The sequence below is a fragment of the Coregonus lavaretus genome (assembly GCF_964263955.1).
Source record: "Coregonus lavaretus genome assembly, chromosome: 6".
Classification (NCBI taxonomy): Eukaryota; Metazoa; Chordata; class Actinopteri; order Salmoniformes; family Salmonidae; genus Coregonus; species Coregonus lavaretus.
Window position 1 is genome coordinate 26,363,178 of NC_139993.1, and position 18,407 is coordinate 26,381,584.

At 45.1% G+C, this 18,407-nt stretch overlaps 1 protein-coding gene across 1 annotated transcript; it reads right to left on the reverse strand.

The window, feature by feature from the left end:
• Positions 1–3,746: 3,746 nt before the first annotated feature.
• tab3 (TGF-beta activated kinase 1 (MAP3K7) binding protein 3) lies at positions 3,747–18,275 on the reverse strand. The gene is made up of 7 exons (XM_084163342.1): positions 18,072–18,275; positions 16,699–16,873; positions 14,430–15,702; positions 14,139–14,299; positions 13,628–13,721; positions 13,379–13,462; positions 3,747–4,681 (listed from the first exon to the last, which is right to left on the reverse strand). Exons 2-7 carry the CDS (start codon positions 16,798–16,800, stop codon positions 4,533–4,535), a joined length of 1,863 nt encoding a protein of 620 aa, XP_084019468.1. The 5' UTR covers positions 16,801–16,873; positions 18,072–18,275; the 3' UTR covers positions 3,747–4,532.
• Between the last annotated feature and the right edge of the window lie 132 nt (positions 18,276–18,407).

Here is an 18,407-nt window from a genome sequence, read left to right on the forward strand (position 1 = left end):
CAGAGACGAGAGGGAGGAGAAGGGACGGTTGAGAGTGACAGACACACAGAACAATCAGAGAGCAGAGGGATGGGCCAGATAGACAGATTGATCTTGAGGAGGAAAGGAAGGTGACTCACCTAAGGAAAGGAATCAAGGATGCATGCCATCACCCCCTCTAATATATGTGATTACCTTTGCTTTTGCCTTTCTTTCATCTGTGCTAATCTAAAGTAAGATTGGATGGGTTAAGGTAGGCAGCAAAGAGTAATTTGCTTTCACCTATACTGCTCCTCTAGATCAGTGCAGATGAAGGGAAGGAGACAAGGGAAGGAAGCCACTATAGACTATTGGTACATGCCCCAATGCCACAAACAAGATATGGTATATTTGGTTAGGCCAGAGCTCACGATACATTCCATGCAAAGTATTACTGGTTAAACATTAGCACAGGCCATACACACACACACACACACATACCACATGCACACATACCACACGACACGCATACGCACATCACACACACACACACACTAGCAGCGGTAAGGCATAATCTAAGACCGGGATGGGCAACTAGCGGCCCGCCCCCCTTTTGTAGGCCCGCGGATCAATTTCCAAAAATGAAAATGAGTTTTTTTGGAACTCAGTGGGGGTCTCAACTTACTGTTGAGAGTAAGAATAGTAGAATACACAAGATGCAATTTCGAAATTTGGTTGTGCATCAGCAGTTTATATTTTCTTATGTCAGTCACTGACACAGTCACTCAATAAGCCCATGTCAGCAAATTTTTTTTAGATTGGTAGTTAGTCTAGCCAGCTATATAAAGTTGTAGTAATCATGGTCGAATTACCGACCGGGGGGCCCCATTGATTTTGTTAGTCACTCTCACTCAGATATCATATTAAAAACTGCAAACATTTCTCTCCACCCAAGGCAAAATGTGTAGGATTGCAGAAAATTAGCTATAAAACTCCTGTTTCTCTCCACCCATGGAAAAAGGAATTGCATGAAATTTGTTATAAAATTGCTAAATCTTCTCTACGCCCCATGGCAAGATTTGTAGAATTGCAGGAAATTGACTCTAAAACTTAAATTTTTTCTCTCCGCTGTCAAGAGGGGACGCTAAAATCCTCCAAGGTGTCCCCCCAACCAAATTTCACTCAGGGCCCCCAAAAGGCTAGGACCGGCTCTGACTGCATGTGTGTGTTTGGATGTGGATGTGGGTACGCAGACATGTGATCCACTGCTGCCCCTCATGATGAATTCAGATTTCTTGTGGCCCCCATCCCTAATCTAAGACCTACTGCACCCTGCGGCCTAACCCCAGCTGTGCCTGCTTCGAATAGCAGCAGTTGTAAGATATGTAAATAGAGTAGTTAAGAGGTGCTTTCGTGTGGTAAATGCATTTCTAATACAGTAAATTAGAGAAGTAGTAGTAGTTTATTTAAAGGGTCCATGTGCAATTAAAAACATACATTTCAGACAGTGAAATATGTTTGCACCAGAGTATGCTAAACACAGCTAATTTTAATCTGCGGTCCCTAACTATGCATAACTAAATACATAAACATAGCTAAATACACACATCATTCATACAGTAGTATAGTACGATATAACACAGGGGTGTCAAACTCATTCCACAGAGGGCCGAGTGTCTGGGTTTTTGTTTTAAGACCTAGACAACCAGGTGAGGGGAGTTCCTTACTAATTAGCGACCTTAATTCATCAATCAAGTACAAGGGTGGAGCGAAAACCTGCAGACACTTGGCCCTCTGTGGAATGAGTTTGACATGTGATATAACAGATTAAAACAAATACAGGAAACATAAAATACAACAAATACAATAGATACATAAAACACATTGAGACTTGAGTGCATTAAGAATTAGTCAATGTGTGCAGGATTGATGCGCCTTGATCCACACTTTGACCTCCATGGAGAAGGATTTAAAGTCGCTAGTGCTTTTTAAGGTAGAGGGGCGGGAATTCCATTTTCTGATGCCTGAGGTGGAGAATGCTGACTTCCCAAAGGTGGGTTTCCTTTTAGGAATGACACAGTCTCCGCTTGTGGAGGTTTTGTTCAGCAACCGGGTCTCAGAGCATTTTGTATTATTCTGTACGCAAATCCGCAACACTCTATTTAGTATCATATGTTGTGTTTCTTATGGTATGTATTAATTTGTGGATGTCCATCAACCATTTCGTACAATATGTTACGAATTCTAGCTAGGTGGCTAACGTTAGCTAGGCTAGGGGTTTGGGTTAAGGTTAAGTTTAGGAGTTAGGTTAAAGGGTTAGGAGAAGGGTTAGCTAAAAGGTTTGAAGTTAGGGTTGGGGGAAGGGTTAGCTAACATGCTAAGTAGTTGCAAATTAGCTAAAAAGTATTAAGTAATTGAAAAGTTGCTAATTAGCTAAAATGGCCTGCTATGAGATTCGAACTCACAACCTTTGGGTTGCTAGACGTTCGCGTTAAATGCCCATCTAACAACCCTACTTTCGTTTTTGCCTTTAGTAACCATCTGTCTTATGTAACCATACCAAACGTAACATATCATACTCATTTCAGTGTCCCGGATTTACATTTACTATGTTACGCCTAGTCTGAGGCCAGGCTGCGTTCAGAGCTTAATATGACAAAATATTTCAGAGGTGGGGGTGCAACATTGTTGATAATCTTATAAACTAGACAGACATCTGAGAAAACAAAGTTGTCCAAATTGAACAGATTGTATTTGGGGAGATTATTACAGTGATGGTAATGTGATTTCCTGTCCAGGATCTTCAGTGCTTGTTTATATAGAGATCGAAGGGACTTAATTTATGTTTCAGTGGCTTGAGGCCAGCTGGTTATACAGTAGGTGAGAGAAGATCATTGCATGTAAATACATTTTGGCTGCCTTTGTAGAGAGTGAGTTCCTGATGTAATGGAAATTTGAAAGACTATATCCGATTTTGCTGGACATCTTGTTTTTGGTTTTGTTCAATGTAGGGTCTAGGATAATGCCCAGATATTTAAACTCAGTGGATAAGTATGTTCCGGTAAGCCTGTTTGTTGAGTTTTATGGAGAAGTACATCGCTACCGTTTTCCCCAAATTGACGTTGAGTCATTCAGCCACTTTCTCCAATGATGTGTGTGAAGAGGGCAAACGACCAGTGTTGTATGTGTGTGGGGCCTGGAGCAATACGATCACTCAGTGTGCACTCCCACACTCCCCATGCGATGCCTCTTATTGGTCCAAACTGTTGGGAACTGCGTCCCAAATGGTGCCCTATTCCCAATTTAGTGCAAACCTTTAGACCAGGGCCCATAGGGGTAGTGCACTATGTAGGGAATAGGGCAACATTTGGGATGAAGCCAAGCTCTTAAGCAGTATTATAGAAAATATGTCTTAAATATACTCGTCTTGAATACTCTGTCTAGAATATACTCTAGTTTCTGATCCATAACTTAAAATGAAAGTTATTTAGCCTTTACATTAAAAACAATACAGGTAAATGAAGCTAGAGTAGGAATGCTTGTGTGCTTTTGAGGTAGAAAGTGTGTGTGCAAAGGAGTAGCGAGGTGTGTGTGCTGAGAGTGAATGAGTATGGATTGCTGCTGCTGTGTGGCTGATGCCTATTAGTTAGTAAACTAACACAATAAAACAGGTAATGAAAAAGAGAAGTGTGTGTGATTTTCATTTGCGAGAGGGGACAACCAAGTCAAAGCAAGCAGTAGTGCATTAAATGAAATGCCACTAAAAAGACACTCAAAGCTACAGGAAATATATTCCAGGTGTAAGCATCAGTCACATAGAATCAGCTCTTTTATTAAGTACAGCAACTTGAGGCATTTGCACAGGGAAATCGACATTTTTAACACGGAATACAGTGTGGGCATAATATGCATAAAAGTACCAGGAATATATTCATATGCAAGTCTCTTTAGTGTTCTTCATTTGATGAAAGAAGGAGCTCTTGGCACAGAGCCGATACAGTGTATAGTCTACATTAGGATTAGTTCATCAGACCCTTTCTTTTAGCCATTGCATTGTCCCACTGTCAGAGTGCAGCCCTGGTCATTTATAGGGGAATGAACGTCTGCCCGTCGGTGGGGGTTGGGAAGGGGCTCAGTCGTGTAAACAGGGCAATCTCATTCATTCTGCAACGGAATGTTCACTGGGTAAACCACGCCGCCTCTTCCTCCTCCGTATAATAAAAACAACGCTCCATTGGCTGTTCTGTAGCCACACCCACTGTCCACTCTCCGTACAGCTAGTCCCTCCCTTTTGGGTTGACATGGGAAAAGTCTCCTGCTGTCCTCTCTTGTGAAAATGTTTTCCTCCAATGGAAACAAGGGTCAAAGTGCATGGGTGGGTTCCTCTAAAGAGACAAAAGGAGTGGGGATGGGGGAGTGACTCTTCCTCAGCAGGTGGGAGGGGCTTATATATAGATTGACAGGGAAGGAGGGTCATCACACAAACATGGGCAGAGGAGTTTACAGGAAGAAGAAGTAAAGGGGGGAGGGGACGACTACTGTCCGGGACAGGATTGGTGTGGGCTGGGCAAGGTTCAGGTGTAGCGCGGCATCTCGCACTGTTCACAGCGGTTGAGTGCAGGGTGGTTGAGGAAGGTGCATTCTTCACAGCTCCACTGGGCTCCCTCAAAGTCCTCGTCCCTCTGGGGCCCTGCGACCGCAGGCTTGGGGTTCCGCTCCCCCTCTGGGAGAGAAAGACGCATACAGGCTTAGCGTCACTAACACACAACATATATACAGTGCCTTCGGAAAATATTCAGACCCTTTGGCTTTTTCCAAATGTTGTTACGTTACAGCCTTATTCTAAAATTGATTAAAATGTCCCCCCCCCCACACACACACAATATCCCATAATTACAAAGAGAAAACAGTTTTTTTTTTTAATTGTTGCGAATTTATTAAAAATAAACAGAAATACCTTATTTACATAAAGTACCAGTCAAAGTTTGGACACACCTACTCATTCAAGGGTTTTTCTTTATTTTTACTATTTTCTACATTGTAGAATAATAGTGAAGACATCAAAACTATGAAATAACACATGTAGTAACCAAAAATGTGTTAAACTAATTTCCAACAGTCTTGAAGGAGTTCCCACATATGCTGAGCACTTCTTGGCTACTTTTCCTTCACTCTGCCGTCCGACTCATCCCAAACCATCTCAAATTGGGTTGAGGTCGGGGGATTGTGGACGCCAGGTCATCTGATGCTGCACTCCATCGCTCTCCTTCTTGGTAAAATAGCCCTTACACAGCCTGGAGGTGTGTTGGGTCATTGTCCTGTTGAAAAACAAATGATAGTCCCACTAAACCCAAACCAGATGGAATGGCGTATCGCTGCAGAATGCTGTGGTAGCCATGCTGGTTAAGTGTGCCTTGAATTCTAATTAAATCAAAAGACAGTGTCACCAGCAAAGCACCCCCACACCATAACACCACCTCCTCCATGCTTTAAAGGTGGGAAATACACATGCGGAGATCATCCGTTCACCCACACCGCGTCTCACAAAGACACAGCGGTTGGAACCAAAAATCTCCAATTTGACTCCAGACCAAAGGACAAATTTCCACCGGTCTAATGTCCATTGCTTGTGTTTCTTGGCCCAAGCAGATCTCTTCTTCTTATTGGGGTCCTTTAGTAGTGGTTTCTTTGCAGCAATTCAACCATGAAGGCCTGATTCACACAGTCCCCTCTGAACAGTTGATGTTGAGACGTGTCTGTGACTGGAACTCTGTGAAGCATTTATTTGGGCTGCAATTTCTGAGGCTGGTAACTCTAATTAACTTATCCTCTGCAGGAGAGGTAACTCTGGGTCTTCCATTCCTGTGGCGGTCCTCATGAGAGCCAGTTTCATCATAGCGCTTGATGGTTTTTGCGACTGAACTTGAAGACATTTTCAAAGTTCTTGAAATGATCCGGATTGACTGACCTTCATGTCTTAAAGTAATGATGGACTGTCATTTCTCTTTGCTTATTGGAGCTGTTCTTGCCATAATATGGACTTGGTCTTTTACCATATAGGGCTATCTTCTGTATACCCCTCCTACCTTGATTGGCTCAAACCCATTAAGAAGGAAAGAAATTCCACAAATTAACTTTTAACATTTACATTTACGTCATTTAACAAGGCACACCTGTTAATTGAAATGCATTCCAGGTGACTACCTCATGAAGCTGGTTGAGAGAATGCCAAGAGTGTGCAAAGCTGTCATCAAGGCAAAGGGTGGCTATTTGAAGACTCATATATAAAATATATTTTGGTTTCTTTAACACTTTTTTGGTTACTACATGATTCCATATGTGTTATTTCATAGTTGATGTTTTCACTATTATTCTACAATGTAAAAAATAGTAAAAATAAAGAAAAACCATTAAATGAGTAGGTGTCCAAACTTTGACTGGTAGTGTAAGAAGTATTCAGACCCTTTGCTATGAGACTGTTTCCATTGATTATCCTTGAGATGTTTTTACAACTTGTCCACCTGTGGTAAATTCAATTGATTGGACATGACTTGGAAAGGCACACACCTGTCTATATAAGGTCCCACAGTTGACAGAGCATGTCAGAGCAAAAACCAAGCCATGAGGTCGAAGGAATTGTCCGTAGAGCTCCGAGACAGGATTGTGTCGAGGCACAGATCTGGGGAAGGGTACCAAAAAATGTCTGCAGCATTGAAGATCCCCAAGAACACAGTGGCCTCCATCATTCTTAAATGGAAGAAGTTTGGAACCACCAAGACTCTTCCTAGAGCTGGCCACCCAGCCAAACTGAGCAATCGGGGGAGAAGGGCCTTGGTCAGGTAGGTGTTCCTCTGTGGAGATGGGAGAACCTTCCAGAAGGACAACCATCTCTGCAGCACTCCACCAATCAGGCCTTTATGGTAGTGGCCAGACGGAAGCCACTCCTCAGTAAAAGGCACATGACAGCCGGCTTGGAGTTTGCCAAAAGGCATCTAAAGGACTCTCAGACCATGAGAAACAAGATTCTCTGGTCTGATGAAACCAAGATTGATCGCTTTGGCCTGAATGCCAAGCGTCACGTCTGGAGGAACCTGGCACCATCCCTACGGTGAAGCATGGTGGTGGCAGCCAGAGCCCAGACTTGAACCGGATCGAACATCTCTGGAGAGACCAGAAAATAGCTGTGCAGCAATGCACCCCATCCAACCTGACAGAGCTTGAGAGGATCTCCCAGTTAGGGGGAGTGACGAGCTCTACAGCAGTCTCAGCACTCAATCGCTGGTTGAAAACTGTTTTCTGCCCCTCCCAAAAGATAGAATTTGTAGATAATTGGCCCTCTTTCTGGGACTCACCCACAAACAGGACCAAGCCTGACCTGCTAAGGAGTGACGGACTCCATCCTAGCTGGAGGGGTGCTCTCATCTTATCTACCAACATAGATAGGGCTCTAACTCCTCTAGCCCCACAGTGAAATAGGGTGCAGGCCAGGCAGCAGGCTGTTAGCCAACCTGCCAGCTTAGTGGAGTCTGCCAATAGCACAGTCAGTGTAGTCAGCTCAGCCATACCCATTGAGACTGTGTCTGTGCCTCGACCTAGGTTGGGCAAAACTAAACATGACGGTGTTCGCCCTAGCAATCTTATTAGGATAAAGACCTCCTCCATTCCTGCCATTATTGAAATAGATCGTGATACCTCACATCTCAAAATAGGGTTACTTAATGTTAGATCCCTCACTTCAAAAGCAGTCATAGTCAATGAACTAATCACTGATCATAATCTTGATGTGATTGGCCTGACTGAAACATGGCTTAAGCCTGATGAATTTGCTGTGTTAAATGAGGCCTCACCTCCTGGTTACACTAGTGACCATATTCCCCGTGCATCCCGCAAAGGCGGAGGTGTTGCTAACATTTACGATAGCAAATTTCAATTTACAAAAAAAAAAGCCGTTTTCGTCTTTTGAGCTTCTAGTCATGAAATCTATGCAGCCTACTCAATCACTTTTTATAGCTACTGTTTACAGGCCTCCTGGGCCATATACAGCATTCCTCTCTGAGTTTCCTGAATTCCTATCAGACCTTGTAGTCATAGCAGATCATATTCTAATTTTTGGTGATTTTAATATTCACATGGAGAAGTCCACAGACCCACTCCAAAAGTCTTTCGGAGCCATCATCGACTCAGTGGGTTTTGTCCAACATGTCTCTGGACCTACTCACTGCCACAGTCATACTCTGGACCTAGTTTTGTCCCATGGAATAAATGTTGTAGATCTTAATGTTTTTCCACAAAATCCTGGACTATCGGACCACCATTTTATTACGTTTGCAATCGCAACAAATAATCTGCTCAGACCCCAACCAAGGAGCATCAAAAGTCGTGCTATAAATTCTCAGACAACACAAAAATTCCTTGATGCCCTTCCAGACTCCTTCTGCCTACCCAAGGACGTCAGAGGACAAAAATCAGTTAACCACTTAACTGAGGAACTCAATTTAACCTTGCGCAATACCCTAGATGCAGTTGCACCCCTAAAAACGAAAAACATTTGTCATAAGAAACTAGCTCCCTGGTATACAGAAAATACCCGAGCTTTGAAGCAAGCTTCCAGGAAATTGGAACGGAAATGGCGCCACACCAAACTGGAAGTCTTCCGACTAGCTTGGAAAGACAGTACCGTGCAGTACCGAAGAGCCCTCACTGCTGCTCGATCATCCTACTTTTCCAACTTAATCGAGGAAAATAAGAACAATCCAAAATTTCTTTTTGATACTGTTGCAAAGCTAACTAAAATGAAGCATTCCCCAAGAGAGGATGGCTTTCACTTCAGCAGTAATAAATTCATGAACTTCTTTGAGGAAAAGATCATGACCATTAGAAAGCAAATTACGGACTCCTCTTTGAATCTGCGTATTCCTCCAGGGCTTAGCTGTCCTGGATCTGCACAGCTCTGCGAGGGCCTGGGATCGGGAGAGACACTTAAGTGTTTTAGTACTATATCTCTTGACACAATGATGAAAATAATCATGGCCTCTAAACCTTCAAGCTGCATACTGGATCCTATTCCTACTAAACTGCTGAAGGAGCTGCTTCCTGTGCTTGGCCCTCCTATGTTGAACATAATAAACAGCTCTCTATCCACCGGATGTGTACCAAACTCACTAAAAGTGGCAGTGATAAAGCCTCTCTTGAAAAAGCCAAACCTTGACCCGGAAAATATAAAAAACTATCGGCCTATATCGAATCTTCCATTCCTCTCAAAAATTTTAGAAAAAGCTGTTGCGCAGCAACTCACTGCCTTTCTGAAGACAAACAATGTATACGAAATGCTTCAGTCTGGTTTTAGACCCCATCATAGCACTGAGACTGCACTTGTGAAGGTGGTAAATGACCTTTTAATGGCGTCAGACCGAGGCTCTGCATCTGTCCTCGTGCTACTAGACCTTAGTGCTGCCTTTGACACCATCGATCACCACATTCTTTTGGAGAGACTGGAAACCCAAATTGGTCTACACGGACAAGTTCTGGCCTGGTTTAGATCTTACCTGTCGGAAAGATATCAGTTTGTCTCTGTGAATGGTCTGTCCTCCGACAAATCAACTGTACATTTCGGTGTTCCTCAAGGTTCCGTTTTAGGACCACTATTGTTTTCACTATATATTTTACCTCTTGGGGATGTTATTGAAAACATAATGTTAACTTTCACTGCTATGCGGATGACACACAGCTGTACATTTCAATGAAACATGGTGAAGCCCCAAAATTGCCCTCGCTAGAAGCCTGTGTTTCAGACATAAGGAAGTGGATGGCTGAAAACTTTCTACTTTTAAACTCGGACAAAACAGAGATGCTTGTCCTAGGTCCCAAGAAACAAAGATATCTTCTGTTAAATCTGACAATTCATCTTGATGGTTGTAAAGTCGTCTCAAATAAAACTGTGAAGGACCTCGGCGTTACTCTTGACCCTGATCTCTCTTTTGACGAACATATCAAGACTGTTTCAAGGACAGCTTTTTTCCATCTACGTAACATTGCAAAAATCAGAAATTTTCTGTCCAAAAATGATGCAGAAAAATTAATCCATGCATTTGTTACTTCTAGGTTAGACTACTGCAATGCTCTACTTTCCGGCTACCCGGATAAAGCACTAAATAAACTTCAGTTAGTGCTAAATACGGCTGCTAGAATCCTGACTAGAACCAAGAAATTTGATCATTTTACTCCAGTGCTAGCTTCCCTACACTGGCTTCCTGTTAAGGCAAGGGCTGATTTCAAGGTTTTACTGTTAACCTATAAAGCGTTACATGGGCTTGCTCCTACCTATCTTTCCGAGTTGGTCCTGCCGTACATACCAATACGTACGCTACGGTCACAAGACGCAGGCCTCCTAATTGTCCCTAAAATTTCTAAGCAAACAGCGGGAGACAGGGCTTTCTCCTATAGATCTCCATTTTTATGGAACAGTTTGCCTACCCATGTGAGAGACGCAGACTCGGTCTCTACCTTTAAGTCTTTACTGAAGACTTATCTCTTCAGTAGGTCTTATGATTGAGTGTAGTCTGGCCCAGGAGTGTGAAGGTGAACGGAAAGGCTCTGGAGCAACGAACAGCCCTTGCTGTCTCTGCCAGGCCGGTTCCCCTCTCTCCACTGGGGTTCTCTGCCTCTAACCCTGTTACAGGGGCTGAGTCACTGGCTTGCTGGTGCTCTTTCATGCCGTCCCTAGGAGGGGTGCGTCACTTGAGTGGGTTGAGTTACTGACGTGATCTTCCTGTCTGGGTTGGCGCCCCCCCTTGGTTTGTGCTGTGGTGGAGACCTCTGTGGGCTATACTCGGCCTTGTCTCAGGATTGTAAGTTGGTGGTTGAGGATATCCCTCTAGTGGTGCGGGGGCTGTGCTTTGGCAGAGTGGGTGGGGTTATATCCTTCCTGTTTGGCCCTGTCCGGGGGTTTCTTCGGATGGGGCCACAGTGTCTCCGGACCGCTCCTGTCTCAGCCTCCAGTATTTATGCTGCAGTAGTTTATGTGACGGGGGGCTGGGGTTAGTTGGTTATACCTGGAGTACTTCTCCTGTCTTATCCAGTGTCCTGTGTGAATTTAAGTATGCTCTCTCTAATTCTCTCGTTCTCTCTTTCTCTCTGAGAACCTGAGCCCTAGGACCATACGTCAGGACTACCGGGCATGCTGACACCTTGCTGTCCCCAGTCCGCCTGGCCTTGCTGCTATTCCAGTTTCAACTGTTCTGCCTGCGGTTACGAAACCCCTACCTGTCCCAGACCTGCTGTTTTCAACTCTTAATGATCGGCTATGAAAAGCCAACTGAGATTTATTCCTGATTATTATTTGACCATGCTTGTCACTTATGAACATTTTTGAACATCTTAGCATGGTTCTGTTATAATCTCCACCCGGCACAGCCAGAAGAGGACTGGCCACCCCTCATAGCCTGGTTCCTCTCTAGGTTTCTTCCTAGGTTTTGGCCTTTCTAGGGAGTTTTTCCTAGCCACCGTGCTTCTACACCTGCATTACTAGCTGTTTGGGGTTTTAGGCTGGGTTTCTGTACAGCACTTCGAGATATTAGCTGATGTACGAAGGGCTATATAAAATAAAATTGATTGATTGATTGATCTGCAGAGAAGAATGGGAGAAACTCCCCAAATAGAGGTGTGCCAAGCGTGTAGCGTCATACCCATTTAAAAATAAATCTATTTTAGAATAAGGCTGTAACAAAATGTGGAAAAAGTCAAGGGGTCTGAATACATTCCGAAGGCACTGTATATATACACATATATAACATTTCTTTTTTTCTACAGTACGTAGTTTAAACTAGCGCTAGTCAGGTGTTCCTGTGCCAAAACTCCTGTATTTTTCATCCTATAGCTTGTTCTCAATCTTTTTAAATCGTGAGCCAACATGTTTTCATGACTTTTATTTCCCTAACTGACCAAAACTTGTTTTCTCATGCTCCCTTGTCTCTCTGCAGCAGACATATGGTGAGCAATATGTTTGGAACATCAAATTGCAATATCAAATCACAATACAGATAGAATCGCAATACATATCGTATCGGCACCCAAGTATTGTGATAATATCATCTCGTGAGGTCCTTGGCAATTCCCAGCTCTACCTAGTATCACACCAACAAACACAGCAGATCCTACAACAGTCTTACAGGGGAGCTAAACAGGGTGTCGGGAAAACATTCGTTTTTTTAGTCACTACACTGCTTTTTGCCAGCATGAGAAGACAGCAAGCCACTTTATCAAGTGTTCTCGGGCATGAGCCACGCAACAAAACCTTGTAAATAGAACCAGTGTAATTTTACTCTGAGCGCTGCTTTCACACTGGTTTCATCTAAATTAATAGGCGCTTCCCGTGCTCTGCAAAACTTGCGTGTCCGGTTCAGGTCTGTTAGCATCATCACACTACCAAACATAACAGAAAAAAATAAAAATATGTCCTTCCGATGGGATGTTACAACAGAGAGCCTCAATCTGTGTTCAGCAAGGATCCCATAGGCATTCATGGCAAGCGCAGGGGTGCTGTTCACACTGGTGTCATGGCTAAATTCATAACCTGGCCCATTATCCTACTACTGTCATCTACAGGATCAAATTGCCACAATCTCTCCACTGCTATTGCGTGGTGGTGAGACTTCTGGTGCAAATTGGCTGTCATATCACCAATGAGGGTGATACTAATTAGTGGTGAATAAGGCGAGTTACCCCATAAGTACAATATCAAGCGCTAAATGAAATTAATGTCATTACACTACACACCGATCATACAAATACACAGCACCATTTTAAAGACCTTTCTGAAAAGGAAATGCTTTCAAAAACATTTGGAGAATGTCCACACAGGGAGCCTTTGCAACACGAAGGTAATCAACAAAAACCATGGTCACTCGATTATTTACCACCTTTGGTCTACTGAGGGGAGTGATCAGAGAGAATTTGAGGAAAAAACAAAGACAAGTAACATTTTATCAAATGTAATACAAGACATTATAAAGGCTCATACATGCATAAAACAAGTTATAAAGCACTAAGCTATACCGCAGGGGCAATCTGCAGTTCAAACAATAACAAAGCAGACACCCCACCACTGTTGGTCAAATTCATAGCGATATAAACACAAGGACTGACCATCCATGATACCAACATTTTTAACAATTTTGAGGCTATACAGTGGTTGTTTACAATTACGTTGCTTACAAGCAAAACAAGCTTATATTTTGGGTTCTGGATGGGGTAAGAAAGTTTAACAAAGATCATGAAGCATTTATAATTTATATTATTCAAGAATCAGAGGGTATATATATCATCAAGTCCAAAAATGTATGTACCGACCGCAGATTGCCCTTTTTAAATAAAGTGTTACCAATGTTTACAGTGGTACAATAGAGGATATCATGTTTCTCACCTTTTCTTGCTGGCTTGGGCGGTACCACCGGACCGGTCTGAATGTTCTTATAAAAGTTGTTCTCGGCTTGCGGATCAAACTTCCCTGTAGAAATGACACAACTCATACAGCATCTGTTGTTTGACACCTGAATGTGCGCTCTTGTACACAGCATCTTCAAAAGCCTGTTGGCATTTGTGTGTGTGTGTACACACTGCATCTTCAAAAGCCTGTTTGTGTGTGAGAGTTTCTCTCTGTGTGCGTGTGTACCTCTAGACTGCAGCAGATCCGTCTCCTTCAGGGTGCAGTCGATATCAATCTGAAGCTGTCTGTTCAGACTGCGCAATCGGGTCATCTCTTCAGGCTGGAACAGGCACAAACACCGGTGGGTTGGATGAGCCCATTTATTTTTGGACAACTCTGCATTGAGACAACTCTATACTCTGCATTGATTTACAGAAACCTATCCACGTGTTAAGAATAAGATCAAAGCTGTTTGTATGCACATATTTCACAGATTGTGTTGTTGTTGTTTTTTTACATACGTATGTAGCTAATGTGTGTGTTTTTGTATGTGTGCCCATACCTTCAAACGTTTTTATGTGCCTATGCATTCAATTGGTGTGTGTGTATGTGCAAAAAAGCCAAGTTACGTACTATGCCTTCAAAGGAGTGTGTGTATATGCGTGTATGTGATTATGCATTTAAACTTCACCGATGTGTGTGTGTTTATGTGCCTACACAATCACATCTGCTCCCCTGTGCCCCTCCCCCCTCTTACCCGGGGGATGAGGCTGGTGCTGTTGACTCGTCTGAAGCGTCTCTGGAGGGCGTCGTACTCCATGTCGTTGACGTCCGCCTTCAGCTGCTCTAGCTTCTGCCTCTCCATCAGCAGCTCCTTCAGCAGACGCTCCATCCGGGCCCTCTGGTGCAGCAGGAGAGCTGGGGGACACAGTGGAGGGAACACAGGGCTTCAAACAGATGGGATGGTTACGCGGGTGGATGTGCAGGAATGCATACATCTGTGATTCTGTGCACACACAAAACGTATCCATTCATATGCCGTGCTTACCCTGGGTGTAAGCGTAGTCATCGGAGCCCGAGCTGGAGCGACGCGGCATGAGGTTGGCGATGTGGCTGATGATGTTACCGGGCAGGGCCGAGATGGGCAGGATGGGTGCCGGGGCCAGTGCGTGATGCTCCCCCTGGTCCACCATGTTGAGCAGAGACTCAGGTGGAGAGGCCACTGGAGGGGACCCCGAGGGGGGCCTCTGCTGCTGCTGGGCCTGTCCTGGGGACACTTTGATTTTAAATGTGTAGCCTGCCTGGCTGCCTGGCTGGGGTGAGGAGGTGGGCCGGGGCCGCGTGGGACACTGGTGCACGTAGACCCCGGGGTGGAAGGCGGCAAGGCCCCCTCCACTCAGGCTGAGGCCTCGCTGGGGTGAGCTGGGCGAGGGGCTGGTAGCCATGTAGAGAGTCTGTCCCGGGGGGCAGTGCACGGGGGAGTTGCTGCGGGGCCGCGGGCCCTCCAGGGTGATCTCAATCTGGTTCTTCAGGGAGCTCTTGGGCAGGAACGGCCGGTAGATGGGCTGCTGCTGCTGCTGTTGTTGGTGGTGGTGGTGGTAGGGCATGCTGGCCAGGGTGGGAGGGCTGATGGGCAGGAAGACATGGGTCTGCTGGTGCTGGGGTTGGTGCTGGACTTGGTGCTGCACCTGCTGTTGGGGCTGCACTTGGTGGGGTTGGTGCTGGGGCGAGCTATAGGGGGACTGGTAGGTGGGAGTGGTGTAGGGCGAGGGCTGATACACAGGCTGCCCGGATGAGGGCCAGGGGGAGGGCTGGGGGCTCTGGGAGGGGGAGGGCCGGATGTAGAGGGCATTACCGCCACTGTTGCCATAGTGACCGGCGGGGATCTGCAGGGCCTGGGGGGCGTTGGGCAGGTTCTGGGACAGAGTGACAGTGATGGGGTTCATGGTGTAGCGAGGAATGGGCGAGAAGGTAGGGGACATTCCCTGCATGGGAGGCGGAGTGGGGGTGCTGGCCGTGCGGCCCCCGTGGTCGAAGAAGGGGTTGTACCCCGGCGAGGGGGCTATGGTGGCGGGGGCCGAGAGGGGCTCCGGAAAGGCGACGCGCGGGGGCTCGATGTGACCGTCGCTGGAGCTGTGCACCAGGGAGTGCCCGCCTCCGTTGGCCTTGACCGCCTCCGAGGGGGGGTAGCCCCCTAGCTGGATGTGCAGCATGTGGTTCCGGCTCAGGCGGACCTCCTCCGGATTGTGGAACTCCCCATAGAGGTATCTGTTACTCTCCTGAGCCAGCAGGTGGCAGCATATATCCAGGTTATTGTTGTTCTGGAGGAGAGACGGGATTAGAGGCTCAGTGATAGAGCCCAGACTGGTGCTGTGGTTCTATAGCTGTCACTGCTCTGTCGATTTCCAGTAGAAAAACAGAGGCATACTAACCCCAACTTCCTGGGGTCATAACAGATCATTACCTAAACCACACAAACAGCTGTCAATGTTCAACTTCATATTTAGGCTATTTGTAAGCCTAGATCAGTGAAGCAGCATACAGACATTCATTGTTTGTAGCCTGTGTGAGCCCCAAATGGCACCCTAATTCCCTATGCAGTACACTAAAGCCCCTTTCCATTGGCACTTTGAAGTCAACCCAGGTTGGGCTGGCCTTGGTGTGCTAGCTCAAATTGCATTTCCCCTGCCTCCAGAAATGAGCAACGTTAATTATGTCATGTTGCTAGGCAGCCATTATGTGACTGCAGCTGGCTATTAGCTAGCTAGCTAACCAGACGACAGGTTTGATATGATGTAGCTAGCTAGCTTTCAATACGACCTGGCCAGCTAAAATTCCTGCTAGCTTGTTTAAACTCTTGCTAGCTAATGTTAAGTAGCTAGCTAGCATTCGAGGGCTGACTGTTCTCATAAAAAAAGTTTGTGTAGTGCAAAAATGAATAAAGGATCCAGCTATGGTGGTAATTTGTGTCGTGTCTGACTACTGCAGCAACAAGCCCAGAAGAGCTAGCTTAACGTTGTGTCTGCATCCAGCAGTGATCAGCTTGGTGGTTGCATAGTAACAGCATCACCAGCCCGAATTCTAATCTAGCTGGCACCAGTTGTGAAACTGGGCTACGCTGGGCCGGGTTTCCCTCAAGCCAGCTCGAATGGAATTTGGCCCTAATTTTAAGTGCCAGTGGAAACAGGGCTTAACTGTTACTTTTGACCAGGGCCCATATGGTTCTGGCCAAAGTAATACACTATAGGGAATAGGGTGCCATTTGGGACGCATTCAATTATGTGTTTGCTCATAGCTGTCTGGCTACTGTAGCCTACCTGCAGAAGGCACTGGGACACTACTCCCTCTGGGATCTCAGGGAAGCGCTGCTTGAGGTCCTGCAGGATGTGATAGTCTAACTGAGGGCCTCCCTGCGCCATCCTGAGCCCACAGATAGAGTCACTGAGCTCACAGCCGTGAACGCTGCTGCTGCACCTGTGCTCTTCTCATCCCCTACACACACACACACAGTCAATGTCATCATGAATAGCTGGCATCAATCTTCATTCATTATTGCATCACATCTGCCCAGCCACACAACATTAAAAGTATGTCTCTCTGTCACAAGATCTGTACTTTAAATAGCAACACAGGTCAGAAGATGTGTTTACAAACGGAAGAAGGATTTTTGGCAGCTTTGTTCAGCAGCTCCTCTGCAGAAACAATGTAATTAGGCGACACGGCCAGTTTATGGGCCCTAAAGACCAGACAGATAAGCCAATAAAGCAGCAATGAGAGGTTAGCCGGGCTAAAACTGGTCAAGAACCCCATCCGACAATTCACACATCAACAGGCGGGTTTGGCTGCAACAGACAGGCATGGGATCTGTCTCTGTTGTTTGTTTAGTCATCTCACGGCACCAAGTAATGACCTAAAATCCAAGACAGCTAGCTAAGTAAGTTACTAGCTAAGTTACCTAGCTAGATAACACGACATGCACGTCACATTGACAAGTGTTACCTAACTAATTCATACTGATCACTATCGTGTTAGCTAGCTAACTAAACTAACAAAGCGTTCGCATCAACATCAGTGGTATTTTAGCCATCTAAGTTACCTTATTGTGGTCAATAATGCTATAACGTCAACTGACTACGTTAGTTGGTCTTATTGGGCTTAGCGCGTTACTTACACTGAAAAAACAAGATAGCTAACTTAGATGGCTATCAACCTAAACAAAATAGCGCACCGTCCACGTACTAGCTAAGTAACTAGAGTAACCAGCTAGCTGGCTGGCTAACTGCAAACTAGTTGGCTAGTTACTATTGTAGTTTTTGGATAAGCGCGTTAGCTAGACAAATAGGATGCGTATGTTGATTGCTAACGTTAGCCAGCTACAAACCATCAAGTATCGACACAGATGGAACACATCTTTGGTATCGAGCTAAAGAGATTAGCTAATGTTAACGTTAGTTCGATAACATTAGCGGACAACTTCTTATTAAGGCGCCGTTGACCAGAAAGGCACACAACAAGTAAACTGACATAGAGAAACTAATAACGTTAACGTAGCTAGCCAGCGAATCTACAGACGTTAGCTAGCTAGTGAGCTGGCTACCACTAGTTTGCTAGTTAGCTAGCTCACCATCGTATCGTCGAAACAAGCTTTAGCTAGCTAGCATAAGTTAGCTAGCTAGCTACTTCGACTTACCATGAGCTTACTCACTCCTGTCATGGACCATTATAGCTACAGTTTCAGAGAAAGCCCATTGATGTGATATGTTCCGAAAGTGGTAGACGAATATGTATTTCACTCTTGATAGATAAAGCGATTATGTTACATTCCAAGACAAGGCCGTCGTCTACACAACGTACGAAATTGGCTCTATCGCGATAAATGTCAGCTTTTCGGAGCAGGAAGTAGTCTAAATCTAAGTTGTCTGTACTGCGCATGCTTGTCTTTTGAGCCCTGTCCAATAGATACAAATGTAGATATGGTTTAATTACAGTAATTGTAATAACTGTATGTGAGGCGATCCTATTCTGT